The sequence below is a fragment of the Macrotis lagotis genome, chromosome X (genome assembly GCF_037893015.1).
Source record: "Macrotis lagotis isolate mMagLag1 chromosome X, bilby.v1.9.chrom.fasta, whole genome shotgun sequence".
NCBI lineage: Eukaryota > Metazoa > Chordata > Mammalia > Peramelemorphia > Peramelidae > Macrotis > Macrotis lagotis.
In genome coordinates, this window is record NC_133666.1 from 313,376,487 (window position 1) to 313,399,850 (window position 23,364).

Genomic DNA, 23,364 nt, shown 5'->3' on the forward strand with positions numbered 1-23,364 from the left:
GTTTTTATATGAACCTAAAATTTATATAATAAGAAATAAACCAGGAAAAAAGGCTTGACAATAACTATATGACTAAGGATTAATAGCTGCCATACCATAGTCAATGTAAGCTTTTATGAAACTAGCCATTGCTATCCTTTTAATATATGCATAGAAATTCAAAAATGCTTCCCTCTTTCTTCTCCCTTTTGGGTCTGGATCTGTGATTTTATCTGTGTAGGGAAACTATCAACAGACAAGGGATGTATATAGTATCCCAAAAGCCTGAATTATATCTTATTTTATTATTTGATCATTCAGGCACTAAATAAAGAAAAGAAAAATAGCAGTTAACTCTGAGGATGTATACTCTTAGACAGTTGTCTGGAGTTACTGAAGGATTAAGTAAATTAACAATGGTCACACATGTGTACATCACAGACAGTTTTGTGAGTTCTTGACTTCTTATGTCTCTCTGTAGTTGTCTGTTTCACTATCGCCTTTATCCATATAGGAAGTTCCTGCTGAAGAACTCTCTCTACCAATGCAGAAAATTTATATCTGCTTTCCCCCCGCTTTACAGGTTATTTTTTAACTTGAGACTGAGAGACAATTTTGGTAAACACAAATTAAACTCCATAATAGTTCAGTTGGATTCATATTTAGCTATCCTGATAAATAAAAGATTGCAGGAAATATATTCTCTAATATTTGAGCACCTGATCAGTATAGATCTTCAAGAAATGATGGATGATTGCTTGTCGAGTGTGATGTATGGTCAAATGAGAAATTTTATGGCAATGTGCTTAGAACAGTGACTGGCATATGACAAGGACTACAGAAATATCAATGATGATGGTGGTGGTGGTGGTGATGTAAAGAAATTCTTGTTCATATATGGCCAAACCACATGGCCTCAGGCATTCTGTCCAGTACAGAGAGCCTGTGATTCTTGAATCTAAATAAGGTCACTAGAAATCCAAGGCTATTCATTTCTCAGTTTCAACACAGTTGAGGACAGAGTAATAAGCAGTTTCCCCCCTCCCCTCCAGGAAGAAAGTCTTTAAAAGCTAACGGAAATCTCACAGTCACAGTCACATGAAACTGTAGCCAACCGTAATGAACCATTTTGCCAAACCTCTCATGGGACAAAAGGGCATATTGAATGCCAGGGTTCCTTATCTGACTCCAGTATTTAAAAAGATGACTAGTCTGATATTATTTGGAATTATTAAAAAAATACTAGATGAAAGTGTTAACCAACTTTGAAAAAAGTCCTTAATTTTAATTCCATTACTTAATCATCTTTGCATTCCTTAGGTTGTCTGCTCCAAACTTTGCCTGTTTGTCCATGGGCAATGTAGCTCAAAAGCAAGGCCCTTAAGAGTTCTAGGGGGCCCCAGTAGTAATTGTGTCACTGAAATGATCTGCTTACCTATAGATATGTAGGAATTTTGGGAAGGTGTATGTTCATTTGAGAGTTTTACCAAAACTTGGAAAAATGTTACTCTTTCATTATTACAAAATGTTGACAAAAACTGAAACTATACCTTTTTTGTATCTTTATAAAATTTACATTAAATGATTAATGAAGGCATCTAAAATAGGTTTTCATAAAATACAAAATTAACAGAAATGAGTCAAGAATACAAGATGCCGTTAGGCATATTCTTTGTTGAAATGCTTGAGAGTTGAGGTCTGAGAATCACTGTAACTACTTTTGATTGGAAGAAAGCATGGCATAGTGGCAAGTGGTTTAAAGATCAGGAGATCTGAGTTCTAGTTTAGACTAATTCTTGAAGAATCTCTGTGATCCATTAGAATTTAAATCAATGTATACCATGGAAACAATGTAAACAGTAACAAACTACCTTCTGTGGGAGGCAGAAGATTGGGAAGTGAGATTAAAGGAAAAATTATAAAATTCAAAATAAATTAATTAATTAAAAAAATAATCTCTGTGATCTTTAACTCTTTACTTTTCCAGAAAATAGGAGATGATAATACCATATATAAATTTAAGGCCACATTTCCTTCCCTGACTTTCTTCAAATCTGACATATATCTTGAGTGGAACCATAAACATGTTTTTTGGTGTATACTCACAAGTAAACCTCTTTTTCATATCTTGTAGCTGGTTCCTTCAAATGAGATCTCATTTTAGGAGTTTGGTCTATAGTTCTCCTATATAACTGATAGTTCCTTAGAGGTCAGTATAGGAACGAAATGGAAGATCTTTCATAATGGACCAGGTGACTATAAACAGAATGATAATTAGGTTGGATAAATTTCTCTCTGGTTAAACCACTATAGACAAAGATTACTTTGTAAAAAATCTAAGGGTTTCTAGTGAAAGTCAAGAAGAGAGACTCAGAGAGAGCTATCCTCAACAGTTGTTTGAATGACTTCCAGGAACAAAACGGGCTTAACAAATGTGCAGCCAATGATGCAGCAACTCTCATTTATATAGCATCATCCAAAGTTCTTTGTAGACCTTGAACTTCACAAATAACCCATAAGTTAGATAATACAAATGTCCCCATTTTATAGATGAGGAAACTTCATAAAAATACCATGAGGTAAATAATACAAATAGCATCCCCTTTTACAGATGAGGAAATTGAAGTTTGGACAGGTAATAATGACTAGCCAATGGAAGAATTGTGATTCCTCAGGTCTTTTGATTCTTTCACCATTTTTAGCATGAAACTGGAAGAATAGTTAATATTGGATGAATTAGCAGGATTCAAAACTATGTCAAAAGGCTGGAAGAGTGAGCCCAAAATGAAAAAAAATAAAATTAAAATCAGAAAAATATAAGTTCAAAAATATAATCTTATATTAGTTCATATGAAGAATACCTAGGGGATTTTTATTGACTCAACATCAACCAAGAAACAGAGGTTGCTAAAGGAGTAATGCAATCTTTTGGTAGAGTCCAAATCAAAGGGAAAAGTTCTACTGGAATCACTTCTCATCATAACAAATCTGGAATATTGTATTTAGGCCCAAGTATCATATTTGTGAGGGATATTGTCAAACTAGAGAGTCCAGATGACAGGAAAACTTGTCAAGTAAACTTTACTATGATTGCAGACTGACCAAGAGAAGACTTGATTTGCTTGCTTGTCTGTTTGTATGGTGGAGAGGTACAATCTAAATATCATTACACATTCCAGGGGCTATCAATTGGAAAAAGGTTCAGATTTACTTTGTGCTACTCCAGGGAAGAGAATTAGGGTTGATAACAGTTAAGTGAATAGAAGTTAAAGGAAAGCAGGCTTTTGGCTTAACATAAAGAAGTACTTTCTAACCATTAAAATTATTCAAAAATACAATGACCTTCCTAGAAAATTAATGAGTTCCCATTGTTTCAAAGCAGAGGCTGCATTACCATCTATCTTTCCAGGGATAGCGGGTATTCGTATGTGGAATGGGAAGCTGAACTAGATGACCCAAGAAACTCTTTTCATTTCTTATGCTTTAAGATCACATTTATGAAAGCATTTTGAAAAGCATAAATTGTTGTCCTCAAAAAGTTGTTGATATATTACAATTCTGCCTTTTTTTACTGCCCCTCTGATTAGAAAGATTTGAATAGATACTTTACTAAAGTGTTTCAGTTCTCATTTTAATTCTTACAACTCTCCCTCATGCTTAACTAGAGTAGCCAGATAGGAACAAGATTTAGATATTCATGAATGAAAATCATTCATTAAACACTTAACTATGTGCTAATCACTGGAATTACAAAAGGAGACAGTTCCTGCTCTCAAGGTGCTCACATTTTTAAAAAAAAGAGCCAACATAAATGGTATGTTTCAGTCACAAGTCAGATGGAAGAGCTCAGTGGTCCTGAGGCTTCAGCTGGAAAGCAAATGGGAATGTATTTCCTGAAGCATTATTTCTATTCATTAAACCATATCCATTGAATCATTTGATAGTTTCTTTGTCAACTGATAAACTCACCCTATGGATTCAACTATATTACTTTTATAAGATGGGCTTTAAATAATTTTAAATAAAATACCACAATGTCTCCCCTGAATTACATTTCCCTCTGTCCAATTACCTATCTCTTTCTGAATGTCCTGTAAAGACTTGAAATTCAACATACTCAAATTGAACTCTTCATCTTCCCTCCAAAACCTACCCCATCTCCTATCTTCTCTCTTTCCACTGATGAATTCACCATCACAAATCATATAGTAAAAACGAGCTCTGGTTGGACCTAACTGAGCATCCTCTTATTTCCTATGGACAGCTTTTGAGCAGGTCTTATTTTTTTGTTCTTGCTGTTATTTTTTCCCCTTTTCTTTTAGCCCTTTAACTGGCAAATGAACAATTTGGAGATAATTCAGTTTCTGTATAAAGTACACACTCAATCTTGAACTCCTAAAAACTGTCAAAATGTTTGAATGTAAAAGGATTATCTGGGATTCATTTCATGAGACATTTGGGCTTATTTTCAGCTATTTCTCTTCACTCCAGAGAACTTAGGACTCTTTTTCAACTAAGCATTAAAACTCAGTTTTTAATATCTGAGTTGAGTTTTGCATCTATAATGTAAATGCATCTATAAAAGGACCATAGAGAGTAAAAAAGAATCTCAGAGGTCATTGAACTCCCACTTCTTACAATTGAGTAAACTGAGGCTCTGAAAGGTCTTGTTCAAGGTCTTAAATCTAAAAAGTTTCTGAGGAAGGCTTTGAATTCAGACCTTTCTGAATCTAAGTTCAGTACCTACCCACCATGACTTTTCAACTTCTTTGGGGGGAAAGGGGACAATGAAAAGCTCCAACAACTTTCAGTATTGGAAAAAAATTACATTTAATTATTCTTATCCCCAGAACCTAAAGTTATAAAATGATTGTGAAATGATAATGTGACTTAAAGATGAAAAAAACATGACCCTGTCCAAAGCTGATCACTAAGTAATTGGGAAATAAAAAAGTGCTTTGAATATATCTGGATCAGTTAATGAAGTTAATAGTAGAACTGAGCAATAGTTAATGGCTCTTATCTCTGTCCAAAGTAAATTAATATCATTCAAATCCTGAACCCTTCTTTTTTTTTCAGTAATAAATGAGATTTTCTTTTCTAGCTAAGCTAATCACCCAGACATGTTCCTATTCACTTTGCTTTGTCTGCCCTGAACAACCTGAATTTTGTCTCTGAAAAAATTCTCTCTTCAGATGACAATAGAAAACCCCATTATACAACTTGATATACCACATATTTGGTCTTAACAGGATTCACCTTGTATACAATTTATACAATGATGCACAGAATGGGGGAAGAGGATTGAAAACTCATAGGATCATAGATCTGGAGTGGAAAGGGTACTCAGAGATTATCTATTTCAACCTCATTTTGTGGCTAAAGAAATTGAACACCAAGGAGATTAATGACTTTCCCAAGGTCATACAAGCTTAGGTAAAGCCACACCACTTCCTGGGTTTTGGTTTCCAAATGTGTCATTCAGGAGGTTCCCAGTATTACAGATCCATAGTTAGGAAGAGACTTCAGAGATCATCTCAACCAATCATGAACTGAGGTCCTAGGAAGGTCAAGTGACTTGTCCAAAGTTAGAAATGTAATTAAGTATCAGAAGTATTATTTTTCTCAGTCTCCTCTTATTTTATACCTGGAATTTTATCATTCTGGTTTGACCAGATCTCCTCAGATGACTCTAGCTGTCATATAATGATTTATATTGTCCACAATCAAGTCTTGAACATTCTACTCTCAGTTTGCATCTTTACAACAGTCTACCAACCAGAATGCTCTCTCTGTCTCCTAATCATGACCGTCCTTCAAGGTACAGTTCCATTTTCAAACTCCTCTGCAAAGTCCTTTTTGATTACTGTAGTCTATATTCTCTCCATCCTTTGGAATCTAGCAATTCTAGTCCATAAAATGCATGTGACAATGATTCTTACCATCACCACTTCTTCCCTTATATCTTTATAGTTACAGGGTACTTTTCAAAATCCATTATCTTCTTTGATTCTTACCACAATGGTCTTAGGGAAATGGAAGAAAATTTAGGATCAGACAGTGAAAAGCATAGCTTGGAAAAGGGTGGTAGCTAAAGCCTAGATCTTTCAACTCCAAGTCAAATTCTTCTGATATTTTGTAAGTTATCCTAACTATTGTTTATTTTATTTAATTTCTCCTGTATTAAAATCCAATCCCATTATTAAACTTTTGGGGATCACAGTTAGGATCTTATCAATTTTTATATATCTCACCATACCACATGAAATGCTTGACATCTAATAGGCATTCAGTCAATATTGATGGATCAGATCTTATTTACTTTACTCAAATTTGACCCAATTTGGGATCAAATAAGAGAATATTTGGAAAACATTTAGTACAGTGCCTAGTCAATGGTAAGTGCTTAATAAATAATAAAGTGCTTAGTAAATTTGTTCCATCCCTACCTCCTGCCCTACCTGACAATTGTCTCCATGATATTATCAAGAGGAAGGTAGGAAGGGCTACTGTTAGTTTATATACATTTTAACACCAGAGATCTATCTACAACTACACATTTAAGCCTTTCAGTTTGGTTTTTATTTTACAATCTAAGTCATTTCTTGGATGATTTTTGTTTATAATAATACAAGTTATAAGTCTATTCAATGAAAAGAGAACAATCATGGCAAATAGCCTTTTACCCTCAAGTTTAATTTTTATTAAAGCATAGTGTAAATGTAGTTTTCCTTAGTCCAGTTTTCTTCTTCATCTTATCAAAAAGAGACATGATATGTGATCCTGTAATATTTCAGATGATTATCAGTTGACTTTTAAGCAAGTGTTTCTGAAGTATCTCTTTTTCTTTTAGCATATATACATATATGTGGGTATACATATACACATACACATACATATATGTATGTGTATATACACACATGCACATACACACACACATATATATACATGCACGTGCACGTGCACGTGCACGTGCACATACACATACACATACACATACACATATACATATACATATACATATACATATACATATACATATACATATACATATACATATACAAGTGTAAAGAACTGCAGACCAGAGTCAGGAATGTTTTGAAGACGTTTGCAAACCCATCAGAATCATTTGTAACTAGAAGAAGTTACAGCAGAAAGTCACTATTTCATGACTTTTCCAGGGTACTGCTTACCTCATTTTTATGGAAGTACAAGGAAACAGATTAGTCCCCTAAACTGAAGGGTATGTGGGTCAGTATGGTGTCATCAGCAAAGACATAAAGAAGACTCTTTATTTTATGTGTCTCCCTCTTATTTCTTAAGGAAGATTTACTAGTATAGAAAATTTTTAAAACACCCCTATCAAATTAAAGAAATTTCAAATTAAATGAAAAAGAGAATTCCTGAAAGAAGGCTCCCAATTTTAGAAGGGATTCTACAGGCAAAAATTTAAGAAGAGCTGAGAAATGCACGTACATGTCTTCAGTCTGTAAATGTCAATACATTGTTGTCAATCAACTTCCCTGGTGCCTTTTTTTCTGATTCCTGTTTTACGCACACTTAAACTTACACACATGTGCTCGTGCACATGCACACACACACACACAAAGTTTTTTTGTCTTAATTGTATAGCAAAAGTCTAGCCTCAATAGATCCGTTAGGAAAGTTTCTAATAGCAGCATGTTGAAATCTTGTAAATGTGGTTATACAATTTTACAATTACAGTGTCTCCTAGAGGAATAGATTGGCTAAGTTTATGTTGGGGGGGGCTCTTCAAATATCAACATTGCAGTGTTGATGGGGCTACACTTGAAGTCCACCTGAGAACTGCCACTGATATAAGTTATAGGACAGATGGATTTTCACAAGTAACCAGAGCCCCACTATTCCGAGTGTTTCCTGGATTTCTTACTGGGAACACACAAATTCATAGCTATGAGGTTAAATAGTTTGTCTTTTTGTTTTGTTTGCTTGGGGCTCAAGGTTTAAAGAGAGGAAATAAATTTAGGCTTAGATCACAGAATTTAAGAACTGAAATGGACTTTATAAAGATCACTCAACCCCCCCCCCCCGCATTTGATTCTTCTCAAATAGTTTGGCAAGAAATTTTAACTTTCTTAAATCTGTGGTGGCCTGTTTGATGTCTTTGGAGCTAAATTCAGACTAAAACAGAACCTCAACACATCAAAGATATTATTCAATTCCACTTTCAAGAGTTGAAGGGAAAAAAAATGAAGACTATTATGCTCAGGGAAAAAAGACTGACATATTTGGCCAGGAAAGAGGCCCAGTTTTGAGGTTCAATGCAAAGGGTTAGAAGGAGGGATAAAGTCAAGGTCAGACCCTGAAGGCAAAATAAATTAACTCACCTCCCTGGCTTTCTTTTGAATCGAGGAATTAAAGAATGTACATGGAGAAAATCTCAAGTATAGCCTATATAGAAAATAAAGATTCTCAGGGAGCATCAAAGAAGAGTTCGTATGACCCCACACCATGTCTTGCTAATTGGTAAGGAAAGAACAGGTGTTCATGAGTTTGAAAGTCTAATATGTCCATTGGCTTTAAATGAGAATGACTTCAAACTAATACCATCAGATTTGATATCTTTCAGGAGGCTAGCTGTCAATTCTCCCCTGACTGTCTTTCTTAGCCCCTTTTCTTGGGCATTCTCTCTGGTTTTCTCTCAATCAGTGACCATGCTCTGAGCCACTTGGGGAAACTATCAGTGCCATCAATATTATTAATCTCTAGTGCTCATGTCAATGACAGTCACCACTCATAGAAGTCCTCTCTTTCCTTTCTTTCTCATAACTTTCCTACTGAAGATGGATAGATATAATAGGACATTAGAACTTGAATGATAAGTTAAAATTTGGGAAAATAAACCACTTGATAATCACAACTTTTAGAATGACACAAAGCTTCCTTATTTGCTGTAGAACCTTTTAAGTTGTTTCAAGAATGAAACCTATTCTTTTTGGCATAGATTTAAAAGAATGAATTTGTGAGGTTTGCTGGAAGGCAAATTACAATGGAAATAGGTCCAGTTTAGAAGGTTTAATTATTTTTTTTTAGGTTTTTGCAAGGCAAATGGGGTTAAGTGGCTTGCCCAAGGCCACACAGCTAGGTTAATTATTAAGTGTCTGAGACTGTATTTGAACCCAGGCACTACTGACTCCAAGAGCAGTGCTTATCCACTATGACACCTAGCCACCCCAAGAAGGTTTAATTCGAAGGGATCTATATAAAGACTTCTGGCCATTCAACTGATACAAAATTTCAGAATGTATCCACAAAATGATTTACATTTCAGCCTTGATGAGCCTGAACCACCTTTAATGGGATAGAGTATACCAACTTGTATCCATGAGGATGGAACATAAAGACACTGACTTTCTTAAGGATTCTAACCATGTAAAATAACAAATTCTAACCTAGTGTATAATGTATAGGTGAGCTGATAAAGAGACCCTGACCTTCTCTAGGCAGACAATCAAACAGAAAAGCAAAACCTGTCAAGGCTCATGTTGCTAACTATATAGTTGTTATATCTATCATTGGAGGTGACACATTGGATACATATCATGGTCCCAGAAGAATTGATATCTTCCTACTAAATGCTTAATATGTTATTTGCAAGCCCCTTTATACCTAAGCCATTTTTGAGGGGGGAAATTATACCAGCCCAATACTAGTAACTATGCATTTGGTGGAATGCCTGGCTCTTTTCCTTGAGGGAAAAAAAAAAAGATGAACAGAGATAAAGTGGTAGATGTCAGGGTGATATGGAGTCATAATTCACTGGAGACAATAAGAATATAATTTTCTATGCAGGGAGAAGTAACTGATAAGCACACAAGGGGGGGAAGGAAGTAGGTCTTCCTGAACTCTTAGTAAATTTAACAAACGTGGATAAAAGGCCTACTATATAAAAACAAAGTATTCTGCAAATGTTGGGGAAAACATAAAAATGAATAACATCTGCAGCCACCTTCATAAAGTTTAAAACAATTAGAAGGAATAAAATAAAGAGATAAAAATCAAAGTTCTTCAAGGAATCAAAGTGACAGGACAATTCTTATAAAGGAACCTACCGAACTCTTCTTGCAGGATGGACATTTTCTCTGAGGACAACCAATTCTTGACCCAATACACGGAGCTCGGCCAATTCCTTCTGGCTCAACCATACTGAGCTTTTCTTTGACCTTAAATATGAGGTATAATATGATTAGGTTCTGAAGTATAAGATGTATATGTATATATAGATATAGATATAGATATAAATGAAAAATATTTGGTAACAATGAACAACCCAACTTCTAAAAATACACATACTCTTTCCCAGTTGACAAATTCAACAGCCTTGGTTTTCCCATTATGATATGTTCATGACCTCTGAGATTAGCTGTGACAGTAATGCACACACACAAAAAAAATGACTTTAGAGATCACTTAGTACCAACCCATCATTTTGAAGATAAGAAAATTGAGATCCAGAGGGTTAAAGTGACTTGCCTGGGGTTACAAAGGTAACTAACGTATAAGCAGGGATTAAAATCCATTTTCAGTTCAATTTCTTAACGACAAATTTCAGTTCAAATTCTTAATGGCAACAAATTCAGCTCTGTGTATCTTTAGTATAGAATTCTCTATTTTTTAATCAGTATTATATGACCAATATTAGGCATTATAGCTGTTATACATTAATAATGATCTCTCTACCATTCATTTCTTGAGGAATGTTTGAAGGAAATATATTTTCTTCTTATAGAAGTTTCCATTAGCATATTCTACATGTAACAACAGCTATGAAAAGTTGAGAAACTATCACTCTCTCTGTCCAAGATTCTGGACATTTTGAATTGCAAAGGGATTTTAATTTCATTTAGGTTAAAATGACCTTCATTTAGGTCCTACAATCTGAACTGAGTAAGAGGCAGCTAATGGTACAGTCTCTGGGCACAGGACTGGAAGATCCCAGCCTGTGAAATTCAGATTTTCCCTTCAAACTTCATGATGATTTGGGAGAGATAACCCACTTTTCTCATAGGCACAGATTCACTTGGCTTATATATTTTAATGACCAATTCAAAGAATCTTAGTGCGTAAAGTTACATTATGAGTTACCAGACTAACTTCCCACTTCATCCCACAAATCTCTACACAGCATCCTGAATAGGTGGTCATTTAGTCTCTCCTCAAGCAGTTCCAATGATTGGAAGTTCAGGATCTATGATAGAACCTCATTCCCATTCAGTCCACATCTCTTAGTTAAGATATTTTTTCATAATTTAATGAAATGTAACTTCTTCTCACTGAGTTGACCTTAACAAAAGGGTTCAGAAATTATTGATCCAGGCATTGCTCCCCACCTAACATCCTCTACCACACAAACTCATAAAACTTCTATAAAAGCAAACTACAAATCTACACAGAAGCATTTTTGTTCCTTGACATCATTAGATTACTGCCCTTGCCTATCTATATATCCTTTTCCTAGACAGAACTCTCTATCTTATCTTTACTTTGTTCTGTTTCCCTCATTTGATAAGTTCCTTAAAGCTAGTTTCTAGGTTGTTGTAAAACAATATCTAATATCTCTTTTGAAACTTGTAGTAATATCCATACCTATCAAGATTTTATCACTCTTCTTACTGACTTGTTACTGTTGACTGAAATCATAATATAAGGTTGAAAGTTCATTATAATTATGATTAATAATAATAACAGCATTTATATAGCATTTTAAGATCTGGAAAGCACTAGGATATGGGTGCTATTTTTTATCATTTTATAGATTAAGAAACTGAGGAAGAGAATGGTTAAGTGACTTGTACAGTTGATGCAGGGTTTGAATACAAGACTTGAATTCAAGGATACAAGTTCAGTATTCTATTCACTATGCCACCTGTGGGTTTTCCTTCAAAAAAAAATGAGAAATGGGTAGATTCATCATATTAGTAACTAATAGTTTTACAGAGTTAATTGTGATACTGATTTGATCAGGATCACACAGTCATTAAGTGTAAGATGCAGTCTTTCTTACTTTGAGACCTGTTCTCTAGTCCCTAAATGACACTGTGTCTTAAGATTGATCATATAATTTTTAAAGTTCTGAGATATCCATAGTAGTGATTTGGGAGAAGAGACTTGAATGAAATATGGAGTATGTAGTGGGCTATTGCTTGTTGGGGGTGGGGGAGGGATAGTAGGTCAGATTTATTTGCAAGGCCATTGCTAATTAAGAGTCTTAAAGATGGTACCCACAGTGAAGAAAATAAATACATCAGCCTCCCTAAGGGATCCCTTTTTAAAGTTCCTTCTCAGAATATCCAAGTCTTCCTTAGAAGACTGTGTCCCATTAGAGAATTTCATGCTAATGTAAATTAAGCTATCCCCTCCTCTTTGGCATTCATTTTAAAATGGAGGAAGTCTAAGCTGAACCCGTAAAACTCTACCAATTCATGATAAGAGTCAAGGCTAGGACAACTACCTGTCTGTTGCACAGCAAATGATACTGAGGCAACAGCATTATGATCTAATACTCTCATCTTAATGTGATACTTCATATTATTTTGGGATTCCTCAGGGCTATGCTTGGCCTCTACAGTGAGACAATCTCCTCCACACATTTATTTGAGAACCCAACATATTACCTGAACAGCTGCCGATGGAAGAAGGGACAGTGTCAAAACAAAATGGCCTCAAGTATCTCTTTTCAAGGTGGGGGAGAGGGAAGAGAGAAGAGTAAAATATATCCCAGCAGGCATTATCTGTAGTTTATCAGAGCTTCTCTACAAGTCCTGCCACAGCTTGAGTCTTGCCATTAACAATCTGATATTCCCTTCCATCCCTTCCAGCCAGTCCCCATCTGCCTCTCTCTCTAAATAGGACCTATTTCTACCCTAGAAATTGTTAGACTAAAAATCAGATATACCCAGGTGTGCGGTGCAACTCAGCATGAATGAAAGCTCTGGCAGAGAGCCCAGATCTTAAAAGGCAAGGGAACCCAGAGTAGGGCACAGAAGTCAGGGACAAGTGGAGCTGGGATTCAGCCTGGGCCACAAAATCTGGGTAGCTGTGGAGACCAAGTGAATTTTCTGCAGTAAGATCAGAAGCCAGTAGCTCAGGACACCAGGCACTGAAAGCAGAAGAGGCAAAAAGGTATGAGGCAAGAAAAACAAGCTCTAAAACTGTGGGACACATGAGTAGATGATAAGGAAGGGGAAGAATTTGACCATCCTTTTTCTCAAATCATCATTCAGGTTCTTCTACTTCCTGCCTGAAGTAGCCATAGATAATAATTTATACCCAAGCTGTCAGTCAAGAAGAGGCCAGATTGTAAATGTTCATGATTAGTTCTTTTCCTAAATTAGAGAAAGATAAATCACAGTTTTTTCCCAAAGTGGACACACCCATCAATTTCCATAGTATGAATATAAATAGCAAATGATGCTCTTGCAAAATTTCCAAAAAGGTTATATTTTATGCATTTAGCTTCATCTGCCAAAATGTATGTGCTGGGGATGAAGAAGGGGGAGGAAGTGGAGAATGAGGCTCTCTCTCCCCTTTACCAACATGTAACATTTTTGAAAGGTACCAGTTGCTTGACATTCAACCAGAAGTAGAAAATCTGTATCATCTCCCTCTACCTCAGTCCCATCTCTCTCTCACTGTCAGTATTTAAGATTTAATGAATTCTTGGCGGGCTCTGTCTTCCCAGAGCTAAATTTTCATGATTACTATTTAATGGTGAGCTGTCCAATTCACACACATGCCAAGAATCCTTTTCAGTCATCAGAAATATGTATTTATTGATGACTGGTTAATCTATGGAGAGGTTTTCTGAGGGAACACTATTCTCACTGAGAACTGCTAAGCTGTGTACCTTGCCATTTAAAATCAACAGGGGAACTGCAGTAGGACAGAGAATTTAGTCTTTAGCAGACTTCTTACCCCCCCACCCCTTCAACTCTCCATTGATAATTTCCCAATGACTGCAAATGAACACAAGGAAGAGAGAACACTTGCAGCTTTAAACCTTTTGGTGCAAGAGACTCACTGCAAAATGAACATTCTGAATAAACAAAACCCATCAGGCCCCGGCAAGGGTCCGAAACCTGATTGGGCTAAAAACGTCACGATGGAATCTACAATTGGCAAAGTAATTGGCGTTATTACAGCTGATGGGAAATTTCTGATGCTGCCTGTGTGCTCCCCTTTTGAAATAATACTCAGCTATTTAATTTGTTCAGTTCTCATTGGGCTGATTGCTCTTTTATTTTGGAGTTTATCAGGAATGAAACGGATTGTCTCTGTGGACTAAGATTTTATATTCTTTTTTCCCCCTTAAAGCTCCCTTCTCCCTCCAGCCTGCCAGCATTTCAAGATAGTTATTGGTCCTCATGATGTAATAACTATGGATAGTAAGGATTCAGATGTCACCAAAGCTCTGTATTTCTCAGGTTCAGCTGGAAGAAAAGTGTTCATGTTGCTCTTTATAAAAGTAAGATGAGTGATATTCAATGTCAATTCTTTGACAATGTCCAATAAAACTAGTAAGAACCAAGAATAAGCCCTATTCTGATGCTATGACATTAGATTTCTGTTGGATGTGTTTATATGTATGTAAGGGGAGAATTGACAGGATTGATCCCTAGAATAAACACATCCCCTGTGATTGATTCCACTGTATTCAACCAACCAATATTTATTGAATGTCAACATTTTCCCCAGAAACTCCTATAATTCTTGGCATTTTCAGTTCACTTTAGGATTCTTGGTTTTATCCCAAATCAGGATTCTTCAAAAAGGATCTGATCTGAGTTTAAGGACTTTTTCTCACTGGATGTAATAGTTTTCCTTATTCACGTGGCAGTTATCCACCAAGTTCAGTAGTCCATTCACTGATTTGTAACTGTGGCACCTTAGCTTTCAAGTTCCATTAAACCTAAACCCAAAAGAGCCCCGAACCTATCCCTTTGTATCACTTTCAGAGGGCTGACAATGGAAACAAATAAGAGTCACTGAGTTTAGGGGTGTGAAGGTCACTGTGTAAAATCTGAAAGAAAAGGAATTAAAAACCTTCTCAAAAACTGTAAGCCATCCTTACTACTCAGCAGGGCTTCATCCACTTTACAATACAAGTCTCATTTTCCTAACTGATAAATCACTGAACTTCTGCTTTTCCCATATGAATATTCAAGCTAGTATGCTGGGCATAAGAGTTTCAATTTTTGGATTTGTATTCCAGGACCAAGCAAGCTGCCTAGCACATGGTAAATGTTTTTGCTTTTTAAAATTGCAACTGATTGATTAACTGGTGCATCAAATAAGAAGGAAGAAATCAGGAAATTCCTGAATTTTCATTTTAAAGGCCAAGATTTTTTTTTAAAGTATAAGAGAAAAAGATAGGTGGGTAATTCAGGATTGAACTCTATCTACTTAGGGACTGAATAGGAAGAAATGGAAACTTACTCTTTAAAACCTCACCCCAAACATACTTTCCCTAATACTGATGATAATGTTGATAAGAACTAGTGTTAGTAGAGTAATTGAAGATTTGAAAAGTGCTTTAAATCTATTATCTCATTTAATCCTCTTATAACCAACACAACTTAACCATGTTAAGTGACTTGCCTAAGGTCATGCAACTAGTAATGGTCAGATGTAGATTCAGAACTCAGGTCTTCCAGATACCAAGTTCAGTAGTCAATTCACTGAGCGGCACAGCTGTTCATTTGAGGTTTCTCCAAAGCAAATTAAAAACTGTTCAAGTCTTAGGAATATTCAATTACATTCTGTGGTATTTCCCTAGCAGATAGGTAGAAGTTGTCATATGTAGCATCTTCTTCACAAGCATTTAAAAAAATTTATTTCAGAAAACAGCTATTTATGAAGCAAATTCTATGGGCTTAACCATGAGACAGATAAGAGTAGTATAAAACATGAAATCTGTTATCAAAGACTCTGCAGACTAAAGAAGGGAAAGATGTACACAAATAGCTGTGATATAAAGGTGAATAAGATAAATTCAAATGAGAAACCTATAATGAAAAAATGATCAGTATGGCAAAAATATTGATAATGGAAATATTACTTTCATATGAAAGGGGAAAGGAAGGAAAAAATGCAAACAAATGTTCAGTAAAGGCAAGCTGGGCAAGAGAGAGAGACTTTACAAAGTGGAAATTAAAAGTGTCACCTTCAGAACACATTAATTTAGCTTAAAAAATAAATGGTTCATCTGTGATATGGAACTGTGTGAAAGAGCTAAGACAATGGATAAGAGAAACAGTATTCCACAAAATGTTAATGACTACATTTAATAAATGATATAGATTTCAATGTCATTTCAGTGATATAGGGAATTCCCATATGAGGAATTTCTCTCTCCTAAAGGAGGTTGGCACATTCTCTTTCTCTATAATTTACAGTCTTAAAAAGTTGCGTGGAGCCCTAGAAGGTTAAGTGACTTACTAAAAATCACATAAGCAGTGGTATAAACAATACATCTTACTAGCTTCTAGCATAAATACTAGTACTAGTATAAACTGCTAGCACTAGTATAAACAATACATCTTAATAGCTCTGAGCCTGGTTCCCTATCAACTATACCATGATGCCACTTATCTAGAGAAATGAGATTTAATAGGAAAATATATAAAGATCAATGCTTTAGTCTTAACAAACAAACAAAACTCTACAAGTAAAGTATGAAAGACAAAACCACAAGAGAATTCATTGGGGTTTTTGTGGACTGAAAGTTCCTAAGCTTTCACAATCGTGTGATGTGGAATCCCAAAAAAATCAAATTAATATTAGGAAACATTAACAGAAGAAAGTATATTGAAGGAAGAAGTTACTTATTTCATTGTACTCTGCCCTAGAAAGACCATGTATGTATATATGTATATATGTATGAAGGAATCTATTTTTTTTCTGCCTTGTCCCAGAGGGCAGAACTAGGAACAATTGGTTGTCAGAGTTTCAGAGAGACAGATTTGACTTGACACAAGGAAAATCTTCCTAAAATTAGAGCTTTCCAGAAATGAACTGGGTTACCTTTGGAGGCTATGGTTTCATTTCACTGAGGGTTTCCAAGAAAAAAATGAAAGGCCAGTGTCTTTAGATATTATAAAGAAGATATCTATTTAGGTACAGATTGAACTAAAAGGTTTCCAAAGTCTCTTTCAGCTGAGTTTCTTTCCTTCCTTTCTATCACCTTATGCCTTGTGCCTTACACACAGATATGTATCACTTGGTGATTCAGATAGGATTGAAATACACAGATTTTGGATAGTAGATGCAATTATAAAAATAATAACAAAAATAACTATTTGGAGCTTAATCTAGTCAATTAGGTATTGGGGTAGGTAGCAATACTTTAACATGAGGCAATTATTAAGTCTCCAAAGTGATTATTTTTGGCAATTTCATCAAATGTTTTGAAAGTCATTTTCTAAAGAGTAACTTGAGGGCAGCTAGGTGGCACAGTGGATAGAGCATGGTCCTGGAGTCAGGAGGACCTGAGTTCAAATTCAACCTCAGACACTTAATAATTGCCTAGTTGTGTGACTTAAGAAAATCACTTAACCTCATTGTCTTAAATAAATAAAATTAAAAACAAAAAAAAAATGTCAAACTAGTTTTGAGCAGCACTGCCTCTACAATAAATTATTTAGAGGTAGCAACACTCAGTTGGCAGTAAGAATTTTGAGACATTTGTCAAAATATCAGTCCCATAGCCTCATAATCACCATTTATATGTAAATTAAATCCCAAAATGTTAAATACAGAAAAAACCTTACTTACAACAAGAAAAATTAATAAAGCATCAAAATTATCCCCACACTTTCACTTTTCAGAGCTAAACAAACCTCAATTTCACCTTCTCCAAAAGTTTCAATTGCCATTGCATTTAACATTCTGAAATAAATATTATATAGATGATGTGGCCAGTTTGAGCTTCCCTCCAATACCTTGAAGTGGAATGATCACTGGATTAAAAGTAAGATGATATGAGTTTGAATCAAAGTTCTCCCACTAGCTACTTGTTTGACATTTGGGCAATTTAATTAACCATTTTGGCTTCAGTTTTATCATCTGTAAAATTAGAAGGTTGATAAGATGACCTTTAGGTATCCTCACTCCAAATCTAAGATCCTATGATCCTAAGCAACACCACCAACAAAGTGTATCAGGAAAAAGAAGAGAATTACTATAGTTTTCTTGGGCAGTGCTGTAATTTTGCCACACTGTCTTGGGAGGCTAGCTGAAAGACCATGCTCTACCCTGACTTCACTGGGCCTTGGTTAGTTTTTATTATATGATTATATGACTAGGTATGAGTAATGGCAGGTGTTACTTTTTCCAAGGTAGGCCTGGGCTGTGGAGTGATAGGGGTTCTTTTAAAGTTTGCTATCAGGGTAAAAATAAGTATATTAAAAAATTACTCTTATCACAATTAGCCTTGGGTACATACTAAGAATTTGGCTATACTACAGGCTTTATGGAAGGATAAAGGGAAATTATGTATAAGGGCTATTATACACACACATACACACACACACACACACACATACGAGCACATGAGCACACGTGCACCCACACAAACTAAAACAGTTCCCATTATCAGGGAAGCATCAGAAAATTTGTGGTGGAGAGTGTTTGCAGACTTTTCAAAGCAACACAGTCTGTAAGCCCAAGCAAGCAGATGGCTAAAAGGAATTTTTTTCTAGGTCTGGCAAGCTGTTAAGTTTGGACTTAATTGGACTCATTGGAGGCCCTTCTGATACTTATTGATTCATATCAATGGAAATCAAATGAAGAAATATTAAGTATTTTCTATGAACAACCAGGTGGCATAGAAGGAAGACTCATCTTCATGAATTCAAATTCAACTTCAGATACTAATTGTGTGACTCTGGGAAAGCCAGTTAATCCTGTTTGTTTCACTTTCCTCTTTTGTAAAGTGACATGGATAAGGAAATGGCAAAATCATTCTAGTATCTCTGCCAAGAAAACAAAAAATGGGGTCATAAAAAACAAAATAAAAATTTGCAACCAAACTGACCTGACTTGAAGTAGCTTATAGTCCTCTAGAGATAGAAGTAAAAGATATATGCTGATAAGTTTAAAAGTGGCATCTGAGTTGAACCTTGAAGACAGATAAAGCTTCATACAAGAATGAGAAAAAAGAAATGTAATCTTCTAAACATGGAGGAACATGGCTTTTTGTGAATGCAGAGTGGGAAGACAAAAATATGGCTGACAGGTCAAAGTCATGAAGGAGAGTAGAGTTAAACAAGACTGGATATTTATGTGGGGGCTTCCTTTCTGAAAGCAGGCAGGTGGCAAAAGGAGACACAAAGAAAGAGCCCAAAAGAGAATGGATTTGTTCATTTGAAGGATGAGACTCTTTCAACATGACAAAAGAAAAAGGGAATAGAAAGTTTCCTATGATCCTGAAGGTAATCTGGCCAACTGGTTTCCCAGTGTAAGGTGAAAATTGCCTATGACCTTATTATGGAGAAAATTTTGAATATGATAATTCTATTGGGACAAATCTTTCCCTAAAGTTTTTCACATTTCCTTCATGTTTACTTAAAAGTACCTATGTTCTTGCTGAAGTAGAAGAAATATTGTATGAAGAAATATGTTTTATGATTAATCTGTTCCCTCTGCACTGACCATGTATCTTACAGTTAACACTGTTAAAGGCATAGGCCCTACCTACATTCCATTGTTCAAGTTACTGAGATGAGGTCAATGAGCTTTTAGTAAAGTATCTTGCCCCTCCCTGGCAAGGACAAGCCCCTATCATCAAAACAATAGATTCCTGCCCTAGTCTTAAAGGATTAAGTCTTTGAATTAGTGCTCATCAACATATCCCTCATTACCTAATCTCTTTCTCTAAACTACTTGCTGGCCACATACATATCCTGTTCCCTACATCCTCCTTAAAAGTTTACCTTCTACTCAGTTGAGTTGCTTGTCTTCTGGTGAAGCTAGCCTATCTTGGGGAGCTCCTATACTTTTCTTTACTACTTCATCCTCTCATGGTGCTGGCTTCCAACTGCTTTTATTCTTTCTTTCCCTTAGTTTCTGTTATATTACATATATAAATTATAAATAGATATAGTTTAAATGTTTGTTTATATGATAGCAACACTTAAATACATCTTTTTGTTCCTAAAATTTCCTCTGGGTCAGAGTCAGTCTTTTATGGGAATTATTTCATGTTCCATCTGAACATATATTTGACTACATTTTTCCCCAGCAACATTGTCATACATACTTCAGGAATGCCAGAATACATTCAATGGTCAGACTTGAAAAATATCTTCTTCATCAAGAATGATTCTTGCAAAAGTCAATAAAACAGAAAATGGTGATCAATACCTAATATTTAAAACTTGGGAGTGTCATTGAGATTCAGTGACTGAAGTGAGAGATGTATATAGACTTATTGGTAAAATTATAAAGGGATCAAATTTTAGTATAGAAAAAAAATTAGGAAGATGATTTATGAAATTATAAGGTTACAGAAGTTTTAGAACAGAAAAGAAACTAAGAGTCTCTATGCTGCTTTTGGAACAAGAGCATCTTGGTTCAAATCCTTATATGACCTTAGGAAAAACATGTAATGGTTTCTGGATCTCAATTTCTTTGTCTATACAATGAAAGGACTGGAATAGATAGATAGTATCTGAGGTCTCTGACAGCTCTAAAGCTATGTCCTGGAGAGTCTATATAGCCCACAATATTACCAAATGCACCTAGAAAAGCAGATTAAGATGTAATTGGGAATTATATTATAAGATAAACAAAGAATACATTGCAAGATAGATCGTGCCGATATGTAGTTTTCTTCTGAAAATTCTCATTTCTAATGAGTTTGATGACACTTCTTTAACACAACACATATAAGAAAACTGTAGTGGTTACTTGCCCAAAATCACACAGAAAGAGCTGCAACTAGAATACATGAGTCTTTTGACTAATAGCCTGTTGTTCCTTTCCCTACATCACAGACTTGTAGATGGATTCCAAGACTTATAAAGACCATGGCAGAGTAGAAGGTTGGGTCAAATGATAGGACCTTGTGGAGTTGCTACATAATCACATAGACAGAGGGCTTGCCTGATCATTAGCAATTAGAAGCTTTCATGAGGGCTTTTTGCTTCATTAAAGTATTTGCAATGAAATGTAGTATAAGGAGCAGGTGGATGCCGGAGTGGAGGTGTGAGCTAGTGAAAGGCTAATCTTTAGATGAGAAATTGCTTATGCTTTCATAAACATGGGGACGAAGTGGGACATGGCTTTAATGCACATGTAGGATATTTCTCCACTTCTTCAGCTAAACCTGCTTATAGACAGACAACAGATTATCATTCAACACTTAGGACTATGAAGGAAAGCAATATTTGTTTGTTCAAGAACCTTTGAAGACTACCTGGTACCTTAGGGCAAAACTCTTCAACTTCCTAATCATTTTTAGTGTAGATTGGAGTGAGGTTAAGATTGGCATTGTGGTCAATGATGTAGTCCCCATCAGTCAAACTCTGTCATTGACAGAGACAGTGGCTGGTCACATTAGAAACAGTATTAATGTGTAATTAAAATGTTATGCATGTTTATATTTTGTATCTTTAAGACTATAAATTTCTGGAGGGCCAGGATTGTGCATTACACCCATACCTACAATAAGCACTTAATTGGATTATTAGTGTATCTAGTGAGATAGAAATACCTCCACAGTACTGTCTGAAGATGTTCTTTAATCCCAAGAGAACTTATTATGATTGAGGATACACCATTCAAGTGCCAGACTCTCTGGGAAACACCTGCAGAATTTCTCTTTCCATGAATAAATGCCAGCACTAATAAAATTTATTTAATAAAAATATTGCCAAGGTGGATACTGAGTGATTTCATTACTTCCCAGTGAAAACATGGTTTCCCTAAGAAAAAGCTCTTATTTATAAATCAACTGCAACAAATCACTTGTGCTTTAAATATCTATGTTGCATTGACCATCAAAAAATGATTAAGCAGATTGGTACTGTGTGTAAATATAAAAAACTATGGAACTATTCGATAGCAACTGAGTTCTTAGAATTTTTACATGCTCCTCCACAGTAAAGAAAACAAATGACAACCATGCCCTAGGAGATAAAGAGACAGATAGAGGAGTTGAGACTATTACACATTCCTTAAGAAATCTACCACAAAGTTGAAATCACATCAGAGGAAAAATGTTATATCCACTACTCATGTTCCCATGAGCTCACAAAAGATGACAGTACATACCAAAGACATATCTAGGGATAATATACATGGCAAGACAGATTTAGAAAAATCAGTCCTTAAATAGAAGCAAGAAACAGGAGCAGCTGACTTGAAGGAAGGTATCAGCCAATGAACCACTAAAGCTGCTAACAGTTTTTTTACTTGGCAGTCTTTACTTGTGACTACTCAACATTTTCTTATATGACATCTCTTGTAGCTTTGATAAAATATCTACATGTCACTGTGTGTCATTATAATTATGGGCACTCTCTGTCACCTTATTTTTCTTTTAGTGAAGATGAAGTTTGATTCCCCCCCCCCCATCTCTTATATGCTGAAACTACTTTTCAACTAGGAAGTGGTCTATTGAACAATACTGTGTACACAAAAGGCACCCAATGGAAAGAATTTGGATATCTGGTTCCATTTTTCTAACTTCTAAAATTTACAGGATTACAGGAAAAATGTTTCTTTTTATGGGATACATGTGTATACACACACACACACACACACACACACACACACACACACACCCCTTTGGCACTTTCATGGTGGTCCAAGTTTGACTTCCAAAATTGTAATTATTTTTAATGGGGGCTAGCACAGAATTTAGGACTTTTTTCCTAAAAATGGTAATATAACATTAACCAAATTATCCACTGCTACTAATTAATGTTAGCATTAATGGTGATGGAGCTTGAATTGCTCTAATTTTTGAATCTTCATCATCAGCACCATATTCCACTTCATTTCATTCCTCAAATGTAGCTTACCTCATGGTCTTTTAGTTCAATAAAAAACCCAACAACATATCATTTGACTTCAGAGCTCACTGATTCCCATGAAAAGTGAATGAGGGAATGCTCTGCTATATCAGTTTGAAAGGAAGAAAAATAGTAAGTATATTATAAGGGAAAATCTTCTTTCAATGAAGACATTACCTCCACCAGGACACATCTGTGTATACACACACACACACAGAAAACCTACAAATATACACAGGATATCAACCAGTCAGTACTAAGCAAATATCACTGATGCATATGAGACCACTATTCAAATAAATAAATAAATGACTAGAACAAAGGTTCA

General features: G+C 35.4%; 1 protein-coding gene across 5 annotated transcripts in view; it reads right to left on the reverse strand.

Annotated features, from left to right (window-relative positions):
• The window catches only part of SETBP1 (SET binding protein 1), a 488,090-nt gene that overhangs the window by 212,712 nt on the left and 252,014 nt on the right, over positions 1 to 23,364 (reverse strand). For all 5 annotated transcript variants that reach the window (XM_074208185.1, XM_074208188.1, XM_074208186.1 and 2 more), the window contains one exon: positions 10,074 to 10,184. In XM_074208185.1, the coding sequence (XP_074064286.1) occupies positions 10,074 to 10,184 (111 nt within the window). The remainder of the gene's footprint in view (positions 1 to 10,073; positions 10,185 to 23,364) is intronic.